Source organism: Balaenoptera musculus, chromosome 12 (assembly GCF_009873245.2).
Source record: "Balaenoptera musculus isolate JJ_BM4_2016_0621 chromosome 12, mBalMus1.pri.v3, whole genome shotgun sequence".
NCBI lineage: Eukaryota > Metazoa > Chordata > Mammalia > Artiodactyla > Balaenopteridae > Balaenoptera > Balaenoptera musculus.
The window spans coordinates 3776738-3791393 of record NC_045796.1 but is presented as its reverse complement, the minus strand read 5'-3'; the positions used below and the strand labels follow the sequence as shown (position 1 = coordinate 3791393).

General features: G+C 35.1%; 1 protein-coding gene across 1 annotated transcript in view; it reads right to left on the bottom strand.

The window, feature by feature from the left end:
* Positions 1–14656, bottom strand: part of PDE10A (phosphodiesterase 10A) — a 305951-nt gene that overhangs the window by 170549 nt on the left and 120746 nt on the right. Inside the window, 1 exon segment of the mRNA XM_036871540.1 lies at positions 6053–6181. Within this exon segment, the coding sequence (XP_036727435.1) occupies positions 6053–6181 (129 nt within the window).

Sequence of the window (14656 nt, the reverse complement as noted above, 5' to 3'; positions counted from 1 at the left end):
GAGGAAAAGCCAATAATAAAGGGATTAGTAAATATAGAATAAATGTTTATTATCCCTTGCAACAGAAAAGTAGCCAAACAAGCAGAGAATAACTGGTTTAAACTGAATTAGAAGTGCTGAAATTTGGGGCAAAACCCTCCATATAAGAAAAACTCTAAAAACTTTCTTTTAATATTTCTTCTAATTATTTCTTATTATAACAGCAACACATATAAGGATATAAACACACCTATAAATCCCCAAAATCCAAAAACAACCACAATGACATATATTTTACTAGCTCTTTGTCTATGCATTTATATGTGATTATTATCTTGCAAAAAGGTGATAATATAAGTAGCTCTGCAACTCACCATACTTTAGCAAAGCTATCAATTAAACACCTACTTTGGATTTTTACATTGTTTCTGCTTTTCCTATTACAGTCAATGCAGAACATGAATAAATAGTTAAAATAAAATGAAAGTAGAAAGACAAAAATTTTAACAGCAACTTCTCCCATTCTTAAAATAAGAAAAAATAGTTTCAAGATGTAAAATCTATACCAAATGACTCCACAGCATATCAAAACTGCCAGCACTACAAAAGCAAACAAACAAACAAAAATCCAGAAACTTTTTTAAAAAGAAGAGTGACTGAACATATTCTCTTTAACCAAACTCCTATTTCAGCTGTTATAGCCAACTTGCTTTCGACCACCCTACTGCTTTCTGTCAACTTGCTTCTACCCAGAATTTTGTGACAAATGCTCCCTCTTCAGCCTCTCCCAGAAGGAAATCACAGCAAGTCCTGCAGCCCTGCCTTTTCTCCTGTTGCTCCCCCCAGCTCCTCCACAGGCCCCCCACCCCAGTGCCCAAGGCTGTGGTTCTCAAGTGTTAGCTTCCATCAGAATTACCGGCGGCCGGGGGCCAGGCCGGGGCCGGGGCTGGGGCCCGCGGTGGGCGCTTGTTACAACAGAGATCGCTGGTCCAACCACAGGAGTTTCTGATTCAGGAGGTCTGGGCTAAGACCCAACCTATGGCATTCCTAACTAGTTCCCAAGTGATGTTGGCGGTGATCTGGGGAACCAGTTGCCTAAATCAAAAACCAATTCCTACAAAAAGCCTTCTCAATTTTCATACCTCTTAATGACCCCAATTCTCACAAGTGTTGTCTTGATAAACTATACTACACAATTTAACACTTGATTATACACCCTCAGTTGCTGTACTTTCATAGTTTCATATCTTCTTTCCACACCACAAGATTATGAGTTCCTTAAGGGCAGTAAACGCGAGAAATAGTGTTCCTGTGACTTACAAAGAGCCCAGGACAGGGCAGATGCGACAGGCACACATGCTCAATATAAAACATAGGCTCTGTCTGACTATCCAAAAGCAAACAATGTGGATTTTAAAATCTCCAGCAAATCTAATTCTCCTAAAAATTTCTATTTGCTAGACCTTATGCTAGATGTTTTCAAATATACACAGTCAACAAATACTGAAATAAATCTTATTCTTAGCTTATGTGTTTATTATCTGTCTTCCTCTATCAGAAAGTGACCTTGAGGGAATCAAATTTATATTCCTTGTTTTCCAACTACACTCCCATAGTAGGTACTACACAGATCTTTGTCAACTGGCATGCTGAATAAGTAGCTAGAGAAATGAGTAGTACCTGGTCACATTCCAGCTACAACTCACCACTCGAATGTTTCTAGAAATGATTATTCAACCTTTGGTCAAATAATCCAGATCAATGTTAAATCTTCAGGAAGCTTTTAAGGGGTAGATTAAAACACACACACACACACACACACACACACATGCACACACAGAAATGGTTATTTCACTTATCTTTCACAGGCTTTTTATTTTATTTTTAAAAATCTGCGTTACATGAAACAAAATTTTAAATGCCGAAAAAAATTATATTAAATAGATGCAATGATTTCTATTACACATCTTTTTCTATAATATGTGCAATTAACAAGTACAATTTTTATAAAAAGAAACACCAACAAAAACAAAGTATTTTCAAAACTCCATTAGCTCATAATATTTTCATTAGTTAGAATGCCTTGCAAACAAAATTTTCATTTAGGAAATGTAGTAACAATGTTGAATGAAAAAATAATAGCTACCACCGATAGGAACTTTACAGATAATATAAAAACTGCTTCAGAAATCAATCTAGTCTATAACAAAGCTATTAAATTTCTTTGAATTAGTTTCATAATCACTAACAATATTTGTGATGATCTGACTTAATCTTTTGAAATTATCAAAATCCCAATCAACTTGATTGGATTGCTAAGGAGCCCAAACACTCTCAAAAAGAATATATTAAAGATACACCTTTAACAGTAATATGTACAATTAACAGAATTAACGAAATACATCAAGTAACTCTTTACAAATGAATTAATATCAACTTTATCCCCCTTCTGGTTACCAGATGGTGAATTCAGGTTTATTTATAATTTAGATTAAGGCATGCAACACTCAACACATTTTCTGTTTTCCATTATGAAAAAGAATATGAAAGTTCTATGTGAAAATGTAATTTCAACATTTGAGACAACGTAATTTTAAGGAAAAGAGAGAAAGTGCCCAAAATGAAGTTCCAAGTAAACTATTTCAATTATGTGCTTTTTCTTATTCATGGTATGTCCTAATAGTTAACACATCACTGACTAGTGTCTTAGTAACTGAAGTCTTCTCACATTGTGTGCTTTGGCAAATTCATGCTTTGTTAACTTAATATCCTGCTACATTATATACACTAGCATAGAAACAGTATGTTATATACCAAGTAGGGCAAGTGCTACTTAATTCACATTTTAGGTTGTATATAATAGGTTTGGGGGGCATAAATTAAATCCCACTAATTCTAAGTATGAAATATCTAACAGTTTTATTTGAATGAAAATTAAATCCCATCTCTAGAATCATAGAGAGGTGAAAAAATGTAACTATATTCTTTGTGTAAAAAAAGAAACCATTCTTGTAAACATTAAAGGCAGCTGACAGCACTAACATTTTCATTGTTAATTACTTGACATTTACAGGTACACATGATAGACTGGGCAATGCTTTTTCCATGCCACTCACACAAGTTTAGTGCTAACCCTTGCCTTTAAACAGTCTGCAGGGGCCATGCTACAGAATTTCACTGAATATAAAGCAGATGTAATGAGACACATTCTTGTGATAAACGCTGGACCCTTAGTGACCCTTTAGCTTCCCTTGCACATTTCCAACATCTGCCAAATGAACATGAGCTTACTTAACCTTCATTAATTCAACCAGATGTAAAGGGTCAATATATGCGAGCTGTCTTGAAAATTACAACTGCTCTATGGTCACACGATATTAGTCCATTATAAATATTACCATAGTTTAAATAAAATGTCATGCGTTCTCTATTTTTTAAGCAGTTTGCCTTCTGAGCACCAAGCAAACAGTAGGTGCTGAATAAAACGCTAAATGATTGAAGAAAAACTAGCTTTTTGGATAGCACAGTCATCATTAAGAAACACGTGCAAGCAGTATGAAAGCTGACCATTTTAAAGGCAAATATAACTTTGTAATTTAAATAACCACCCCTGTATTCATTTGTTTAAAAATTTGAATTTTCATATAGGATCTTTCTGTAAGCAGAATATGCCTTTACACGATTTTCTGTCCCCATAATATAGATCATTTCCATACGAGGCTGGTTTATTGGTGTTTAAAAAAATAAATAAAATAAATATTTATTGAGTATTTATAATGTACAAAGTGTTGTGCAAATTATTTATTCCAGCACAGTTTTCCTTACTTCATTTTCTTTTACTATATTGACACAAAATGAAATAATTTGGATAGGTTTTTCTCATTTTCAACAAAATATTCTCCAAGACCTTCTAGCTATCACACTTTCTGTTCCTGGGTCCACACATGGTAATAGAAACACTCCTTAAAAATCTCCTGACAAAAATTTTCTTCCTCAAGACATTTTCAATGAAGGGATAATAATGAGGGGGGGGGGGTGAGGGAAAAGAAAGGAGATGGTTCAGAGAACCACTACTTTAATCCGTGACAATATAAATGAAATAAAGATATTTAACTGGCTTTCTACATCTCAAAGAAGACTGGGCAATGCTTTTTCCATGCTGCTCACACAAGTTTAGTGCTAACCCTTGCCTTTAAACAGTCTGCAGGGGCCATGCTACAGAATCTCACTGGATATAAAGCAGATGTAATGAGATACATTCTTGTGATAAACTCCTTGGAAGAGGAGGTAAAAAGGGTCTTACTGGACCGCAGCAGTAGAATTAAAGGTTCCTTTTAATGCCCTTCCACTGCAAACTGCTTGCATCCTTGTTTACTGCTGATGCGTTCTGTGCTGTGGTTACTTCTATGCCTTTCCCCACCACTAGACGGTGAGCCCCGAGTGGACGATTCATTCACAGTCTCGGTGCCATCAACAGTCTCTAGCCCGGCACAGGGTCACTGTCAAAATCACCTCCTTATAAGGACAAGTTTTTCTTCCAGCATAACTGAGTATTGTTTCAGTTACACATTGCTATTCTTAATAATCATTTAACTCTTGAGTATATGTATTAAGAGGTTTAAAGTATTATTTGGTTAACTAATATAGAAAACAGATTCGGGAGATGTGAATGACATTCAAATATTTATAAAACTTTAAAAGTTAACTATCACTGTAACACTAAAACAGCATGCAATTCTTTTCATTTTCTAAGACCTACGCTCAATTTCATATCTCAGAGACATCATATATATTTTTAACTTTTCATTTTATATGGGAGTGTAGTTGATTAACAATGTTGGCAGCATATATGTTTGCATTATATTACTGTCCACCATTATACAGCAGGTTGCCTTAAGTACAACTCAGTCACACTTCTGAAAGTTTCAGACATCTCGAACTGTTTGGAAATGTGTAAGGTTTGTAATAGATGAAACATGCCATGTCACGCTTTGTTCTTACTATTAATGCCATGATCCTTTTGAAAAGAATATGCCTGTCTCTGATTTAGGTATATTTCTTTCTCTCTCTCTCTCTCTCCCTTTTTCCCTCCCTCTCAATCCACACATACATGCATACACATTCACACACACCCATGGACACTTTAAAAACAATTTTGTGTTTCAATACCAAAAACTCTCTTTTTAAAAATATCCACCTCTTTTTTATTATAAAAATTATGTAAGAAAATTATAGAAACTTTCATATGTAGAGTGAGGAAAATCAGCTCCAGGCAGCACACTATTAGCATAGGTCTAACAGCATAATATTTTAGTAATGGTCATTTTTGAACTTTAAATGTCGCATTTTTTTACACAAAAAAAATTTCCAGAAAAATAGTATATATTTTGGTTTTTTTAATATAAAAGTTCTCCATATAGTTAGAATCGTATATAAATTTTAATTTCCACTATAAAAGCAACATTCACAGAAATGAGAAGTCATAAGTGGCCAAATATAAATTCATTTAAATCCAAAATTAAAATTATACCAGAATAACCAAATCCAATATATTAACATAGATTCAATTTTGGGGGAAATTTATTTGACTTCACATTCCTTTTGAGTCCACCTTTCTTTTTTCCATAAATATAACCACATCTTAAGTTTATGAGTGTAAATAAAATGTCTAATGTAAGTCAAGACTTCTTTTCCTACTGTGCACATACAAAAATTGTTTGAATAATTCATTTTGCAAAATATAATATAAATCTATTTTTGAAATCTATAAAGAATATTTTTATAATCAATAATAATCATTAAATAAAATCAAGTCTAATATTGACTTCTGCATTTTTCAATGTGGTCATATCTAAATAAATTTTCAATTCTTTGCCAGGCATTTTTTTAGTTAAAGATCATCCTTTTGTATTTGTTTCCCCTCCTTCTAACTTATTTTAAGTTATCTTTTTAAACAGAATAAAATTCTTACAGAATTAAACTACTAATATTTTACTTTCTAGCATGTATTAAATACCTTTTTTGTCACTATAAAATAGAAAGTAATCCACACTCAATCTGAATGAGATCTTACCTTCTGGTTTGTTGTTTTTCCTCTTCAGCCATTTTTCTACAGTCTCTGCACTAACACTTTCAGATACAAATTCATCTAATACCTGGGGGTGAAGAGAAAGATATGCCTTCACTTTTTCATCTGTCAAACCTGTAAAAGAATTGAAAAGAATAAAATTAACCAATACGACATCTTCATTTACATCAAAGATATAGAAAAATGACATTTATGCTGATTGATTTAACATAGAAATATTTTTAAAAGATGTATATACATACAATGGACTATTATTCATCCATAAGAAGGAATGAAGTCTTGTTACAACATGGAGGAACCTTAAGAATGATATGGTAAATAAAATAAGCTAGACACAAAGGGCAAACATTATATGATTCCACTTATATGAAATATCTAGAACAGGTAAATTCATAGAGACAAAGTAGACTAGGGGCGTCCAGGGGCCGAGGGAGAGGAGAATGAGGAATTATTTGCTTAATGGGTACAGAGTTTCTGTTTTGGATAAAGACAAAGTTTTAGAAGTAGACAGGGGTGATGGTTGCACACATTGTGAGTATAATTAATGCCATTGGATTATATCCTTGATACGGTTAAAATGGCAAATTGTGTGTTATTTATATTTTACCACTATGAAAAAGTAGGGGAAAAAAAGTAGTTAGAACTTTAGCAATTTTAAACTATAGATATTACGTCATGTTATACAGCTGTTTTGCAACAGTAAATTTCAGTGTCATATTTGAACTGATGTTGTATTCCAGCACTGTTCAGTTAAGCCTTGCAAAGTGCTTCCACTTTTTTGTAAGTAATTATCATAGATTTAAGACTTAAGGTAAGTGAAACTCTAGCAACAGTATCAAATGGGAGAATAAAGCACTGGTACATTTTAGGTGCTAAAAAACATGCTTAAGGAATAAGTTCTTATCTTTTACTGTTTACAACACAAATTCTCCTTTTCTCAGGGTCACTAAATCCAATGATAAAACTAATGTTCAGTTCAAAATACTCGACATTTTTTCATTGATATTCAATATATGTAGTCAGTTTCACTGAAATAATTTTCATAGTCTAATAACTGTTGAATATACACAGAATTTTCAAGCAAAGAACTTTTACATATCTTCACTTAAAAAGATATAAAATTACATGTTTTCAAATTGATGCTTCATGTTGGTATGCCATTTCACTAAACAACTCAAAATCACAAATAGGCTATCAATAACTATTACTCAGTGATTGTAATTATTTGTACTATTGTACACTCTCTGTGAATTATTCAATAAATTACCATCCTTAGGGATGGTTAGGTGAAAAAGACAATGGAAAATTGTACTTTTAGATGCAGAAAAGAGAAAAAGCAAGTATATCTTTATGACTTCAGGGAATAGGCTGCATGTTTCTAGCACAGACAAGGCACAGAATTTATACATATTAAATAATTCTGCTGGGGACTAAAGTCACAACTGTATGATTCTACAACAGACTGGTATTATTGAGAAGGCAACTGATTTATTTCAATGAATTCTGTATTTAAAAAATCAATTTAAACTATATAGATATATAGGTCTCTCATATATATATATATATATATAATATATATAATTATGTAGTTGTATTAGGTAAAAAAAAAAAAAAACAAGATCCAGCCCATGTTCACCCTGCAAAACAGCCTCAGTGATGTAAAATTCAATTTGAAATTCTACAAGGTGCTAAAGATAAGAGACTCATTAAGAGGAGAGGATTAACCAAGATGGCGGAGTAGAAGGACGTGCTCTCACTCCCTCTTGCGAGAGCACCAGAATCACAACTGGCTGCTGGACAATCATTGACAGGAAGACCCTGGACTTCACCAAGGAGGATACCCCACGTCCAAGGACAGAGGAGAAGCCACAGTGAGACGGTAGGAGGGGCGCAATCAGAGTAAAATCAAATCCCATAACTGCTGGGTGGGTGGCTCACAGACTGGCGAACACTTATACCACAGAAGTCCACCCACTGGAGTGAAGGTTCTGAGCCCCACGTCAGGCTTCCCAACCTGGGGGTCCGGCTACGGGAGGAGGAATTCCTAGAGAATCAGACTTTGAAGCCTAGTGGGAATTGATTGCAGGACTTTGACAGGACTGGGGGAAACAGAGACCCCACTCTTGGAGGGCACACACAAAGTAATGTGTGCATCGGGACCCAGGGGAAGGAGCAGTGACCCTGGGGGAGACTGAACCAGACCTACCTGCTGGTGTTGGGGGGTCCCCTGCAGAGGCGAGTGGTGGCTCTGTTTCACCGTGGGGATAAGGACACTGGCAGCAGAGGTTCTGGGAAGTTCTCCTTCGCGTGAGCCCTCCCAGAGTCTGCCATTAACCCCACCAAAGAGCACGGGTAGGCTCCAGTGTTGGGTTGCCTCAGGCAAAACAACCAACAGGGAGGGAACCCAGCCCCACCCATCAACAGTCAAGTGGATTAAGGTTTTACTGAGCTCTAACCGCCACAGCAACAGTCAGCTCTACCCACCACCAGAGCCTCCCATCAAGCCTCTTAGATAGCCTCAACCACCAGAGGGTAGACAACAGAAGCAAGAAAAACTACGATCCTGCAGCCTGTGGACCAAAAACCACAGTTACAGAAAGATAGAGAAGATGAGAAGGAAGAGGGCTATGTACCAGATGAAGGAACAAGAAAAAACCCCAGAAAAACAACTAAATGAAGTGGAGATAGGCAACCTTCCAGAAAAAGAATTCAGAATAATGATAGTGAAGATGATCCAGGACCTCGGAATAAGAATGGAGGCAAAGATTGAGAAGATGCAAGAAATGATTAACAAAGACCTAGAAGAATTAAAGAACAAACAAACAGAGATCACCAATACAATAACTGAAATGAAAACTACACTAGAAGGAATCAATAGCAGAATAACTGAGGCAGAAGAACGGATAAGTGACCTGGAAGACAGAATGGTGGAATTCACTGCTGCGGAACAGACTAAAGAAAAAAGAATGAAAAGAAATGAAGACAGCCTAAGAGACCTCTGGGACAACATTAAACGCAACAACATTCGCATTATAGGGGTCCCAGAAGGAGAAGAGAGAGAGAAAGGACCAGAGAAAATATTTGAAGAGATTATAGTCGAAAACTTCCCTAACATGGGAAAGGAAATAGCCACCCAAGTCCAGGAAGCGCAGAGAGTCCCATACAGAATAAACCCAAGGAGAAACACGCCGAGACACATAGTAATCAAAGTGGCAAAAATTAAAGACAAAGAAAAATTATTGAAAGCAGCAAGGGAAAAACGACAAATAACATACAAGGGAACTCCCATAAGGTTAACAGCTGATTTCTCAGCAGAAACTCTGCAAGCCAGAAGGGAGTGGCATGATATACTTAAAGTGATGAAAGGGAAGAACCTACAACCAAGATTACTCTACCCGGCAAGGATCTCATTTAGATTTGATGGAGAAATCAAAAGCTTTACAGACAAGCAAAAGCTAAGAGAATTCAGCACCACCAAACCAGCTCTACGACAAATGCTAAAGGAACTTCTCTAAGTGGGAAACACAAGAGAAGAAAAGGACCTACAAAAACAAACCCAAAACAATTAAGAAAATGGTCATAGGAACATACATATCGATAATTACCTTAAACGTGAATGGATTAAATGCCCCAACCAAAAGACATAGACTGGCTGAATGGATACAAAAACAAGACCCATATATATGCTGTCTACAAGAGACCCACTTTAGACCTAGGGACACATACAGACTGAAAGTGAGGGGATGGAAAAAGATATTCCATGCAAATGGAAATCAAAAGAAAGCTGGAGTAGCTATACTCATATCAGATAAAATAGACTTTAAAATAAAGAATGTTACAAGAGACAAGGAAGGACACTACATAATGATCCAGGGATCAATCCAAGAAGAAGATATAACAATTATAAATATATATGCACCCAACATAGGAGCACCTCAATACATAAGGCAACTGCTAACAGCTATAAAAGAAGAAATCGACAGTAACACAATAATAGTGGGGGACTTTAACACTTCACTTACACCAATGGACAGATCATCCAAAATGAAAATAAATAAGGAAACAGAAGCTTTAAATGACACAATAGACCAGATAGATTTAATTGATATATATAGGACATTCCATCCAAAAACAGCAGATTACACGTTCTTCTCAAGTGCGCACGGAACATTCTCCAGGATAGATCACATCTTGGGTCACAAATCAAGCCTCAGTAAATTTAAGAAAATTGAAATCATATCAAGCATCTTTTCTGACCACAACGCTATGAGATTAGAAATGAATTACAGGGAAAAAAACGTAAAAAAGACAAACACATGGAGGCTAAACAATACGTTACTAAATAACCAAGAGATCACGGAAGAAATCAAAGAGGAAATAAAAAAATACCTAGAGACAAATGACAATGAAAACACGACTACCCAAAACCTATGGGATGCAGCAAAAGCGGTTCTAAGAGGGAAGTTTATAGCTATACAAGCCTACCTAAAGAAACAAGAAAAATCTCAAGTAAACAATCTAACCTTACACCTAAAGAAACTAGAGAAAGAAGAACAAACAAAACCCAAAGTTAGCAGAAGGAAAGAAATCATAAAGATCAGAGCAGAAATAAATGAAATAGAAACAAAGAAAACAATAGCAAAGATCAATAAAACTAAAAGTTGGTTCTTTGAGAAGATAAACAAAATTGATAAGCCATTAGCCAGACTCATCAAGAAAAAGAGGGAGAGGACTCAAATCAATAAAATCAGAAATGAAGAAGGAGAAGTTACAACAGACACCGCAGAAATACAAAGCATCCTAAGAGACTACTACAAGCAACTTTATGCCAATAAAATGGACAACCTGGAAGAAATGGACAAATTCTTAGAAAGGTATAACCTTCCAAGACTGAATCAGGAAGAAACAGAAAATATGAACAGACCAATCACAAGTAATGAAATTGAAACTGTGATTAAAAATCTTCCAACAAACAAAAGTCCAGGACCAGATGGCTTCACAGGTGAATTCTATCAAACATTTAGAGAAGAGCTAACACCCATCCTTCTCAAACTCTTCCAAAAAATTGCAGAGGAAGGAACACTCCCAAACTCATTCTATGAGGCCACCATCACCCTGATACCAAAACCAGACAAAGACACTACAAAAAAGAAAATTACAGACCAATATCACTGATGAATATAGATGCAAAAATCCTCAACAAAATACTAGCAAACAGAATCCAACAATACATTAAAAGGATCATACACCACGATCAAGTGGGATTTATCCCAGGGATGCAAGGATTCTTCAATATACGCAAATCAATGTGATACACCATATTAACAAATTGAAGAATAAAAACCATATGATCATCTCAATAGATGCAGAAAAAGCTTTTGACAAAATTCAACACCCATTTCTGATAAAAACTCTCCAGAAAGTGGGCATAGAGGGAACCTACCTCAACATAATAAAAGCCATATATGACAAACCCACAGCAAACATCATTCTCAATGGTGAAAAACTGAAAGCATTTCCTCTAAGATCAGGAACGAGACAAGGATGTCCACTCTCACCACTATTATTCAACATAGTTCTGGAAGTCCTAGCCACGGCAATCAGAGAAGAAAAAGAAATAAAAGGAATACAAATTGGAAAAGGAGAAGTAAAACTGTCACTGTTTGCGGATGACATGATACTATACATAGAGAATCCTAAAACTGCCACCAGAAAACTGCTAGAGCTAATTAATGAATATGGTAATGTTGCAGGATACAAAATTAATGCACAGAAATCTCTTGCATTCCTATACACTAATGATGAAAAATCTGAAAGAGAAATTATGGAAACACTCCCATTTACCATTGCAACAAAAAGAATAAAATACCTAGGAATAAACCTACCTAGGGAGACAAAAGACCTGTATGCAGAAAACTATAAGACACTGATGAAAGAAATTAAAGATGATATCAACAGATGGAGAGATATACCATGTTCTTGGATTGGAAGAATCAACATTGTGAAAATGAGTATACTACCCAAAGCAATCTACAGATTCAATGCAATCCCTATCAAATTACCAATGGCATTTTTTACGGAGCTAGAACAAATCATCTTAAAATTTGTATGGAGACACAAAAGACCCCGAATAGCCAAAGCAGTCTTGAGGCAAAAAAATGGAGCTGGAGGAATCAGACTCCCTGACTTCAGACTATACTACAAAGCTACAGTAATCAAGACAATATGGTACTGGCACAAAAACAGAAACATAGATCAATGGAACAAGATAGAAAGCCCAGAGATTAACCCACGCACCTATGGTCAACTAATCTATGACAAAGGAGGCAAAGATATACAATGGAGAAAAGACAGTCTCTTCAATAAGTGGTGCTGGGAAAACTGGACAGCTACATGTAAAAGAATGAAATTAGAATACTCCCTAACACCATACACAAAAATAAACTCAAAATGGATTAGAGACCTAAATATAAGACTGGACACTATAAAACTCTTAGAGGAAAACATAGGAAGAACACTCTTTGACATAAATCACAGCAAGATCTTTTTTGATCCACCTCCTAGAGTAATGGAAATAAAAACAAAAATAAGCAAGTGGGACCTAATGAAACTTCAAAGCTTTTGCACAGCAAAGGAAACCATAAACAAGACGAAAAGACAACCCTCAGAATGGGAGAAAATATTTGCAAATGAATCAACAGACAAAGGATTAATCTCCAAAATATATAAACAGCTCATTCAGCTCAATATCAAAGAAACAAACACCCCAATCCAAAAATGGGCAGAAGACCTAAATAGACATTTCTCCAAAGAAGACATACAGACGGCCACGAAGCACATGAAAAGATGCTCAACATCACTAATTATTAGAGAAATGCAAATCAAAGCTACAATGAGGTATCACCTCACTCCTGTTAGAATGGGCATCATCAGAAAATCTACAAACAACAAATGCTGGAGATGGTGTGGAGAAAAGGGAACCCTCTTGCACTGTTGGTGGGAATGTAAATTGATACAGCCACTATGGAGAACAATATGGAGTTTCCTTAAAAAACTAAAAATAGAATTACCATATGACCCAGCAATCCCACTACTGGGCATATACCCAGAGAAAACCGTAATTCAAAAAGACACATGCACCCGAATGTTCATTGCAGCACTATTTACAATAGCCAGGTCATGGAAGCAACCTAAATGCCCATCAACAGACGAATGGATAAAGAAGTTGTGGTACATATATACAATGGAATATTACTCAGCCATAAAAAGGAACGAAATTGAGTCATTTGTTGAGACGTGGATGGATCTAGAGAGTGTCATACAGAGTGAAGTAAGTCAGAAAGAGAAAAACAAATATCGTATATTAATGCATGTATGTGGAACCTAGAAAAATGGTACAGATGAGCCAGTTTGCAGGGCAGAAGTTGAGACACAGATGTAGAGAATGGACATATGGACATCAAGGGGGGAAAACTGCGGTGAGGTTGGGATGGGGGTGTGCTGAATTGGGCGATTGGGATTGACATGTATACACTGATGCGTATAAAATTGATGCCTAATAAGAACCTGCAGTATAAAAAAACAAACAAAACAACTAATACTAAACTTTCATTGGGTTATTTGTATGGAAATATGTTAATATAAATGTTTCAGACATTACATGAAATTTCTAAAAATCTTATATTTGTATTTGTATGGAAATATGTATGGAAATATGTTAATATAAATGTTTCAGACATTACATGAAATTTCTAAAAATCTTATATTTGTATTTGTATGGAAATATGTATGGAAATATGTTAATATAAATGTTTCAGACATTACATGAAATTTCTAAAAATCTTATATTTGTATTTGTATGGAAATATGTATGGAAATATGTTAATATAAATGTTTCAGACATTACATGAAATTTCTAAAAATCTTATATGTTCTGGTATAATGTTATAAGTAATAATCCTAGTTATTACTTTAAAATGTATATCTCAGAAATAACTAATTTTCTTGTCAACTGCATTATTATGAACTTTCATCAAATCTTTAACCGTGGTCATTTTTAAGTCTCTTGTCATTTACAGACAGTTCTGGGTGTACTCTGATGATTTTGCAAATATGTTCCTATAAAAGGGTTTCATCTTCAAGAAATTCATGGAAAAGACTCTGACAAGTACAGGTTTCTGGTAACTGACTGTACTGCTGAACTGAATGAATAAGCATTTTCAGAACTCTAATGAAAAACTGATGAACTCATAAAAGTGCTAACAAAATATCAAGATGAAAAAAAAAATGAATTACATGGGACTGAGTGAACTGATGAGGATGAGTATAATTTTTGTGACTTTCTGTCTGAATTTAAAAAAAAAAAAATCCCACAAGGACTCAGAGGCAAAGAATATACAAATCAATTTTCACTGCAAAGTAAAGGAGCTGTTACAGTGGAGGATTACTGGACTGAATGTCAATATTATGACATAGTATGAGTGTGTTTCATGTTTGGTAACTGCAATCATTGTTGCTTTTGTTGTGGTCATCCATGTACAATGCTTGCTGTCAGTCTATTTATCTCTTGTAAAAATAAAATACAGTGTG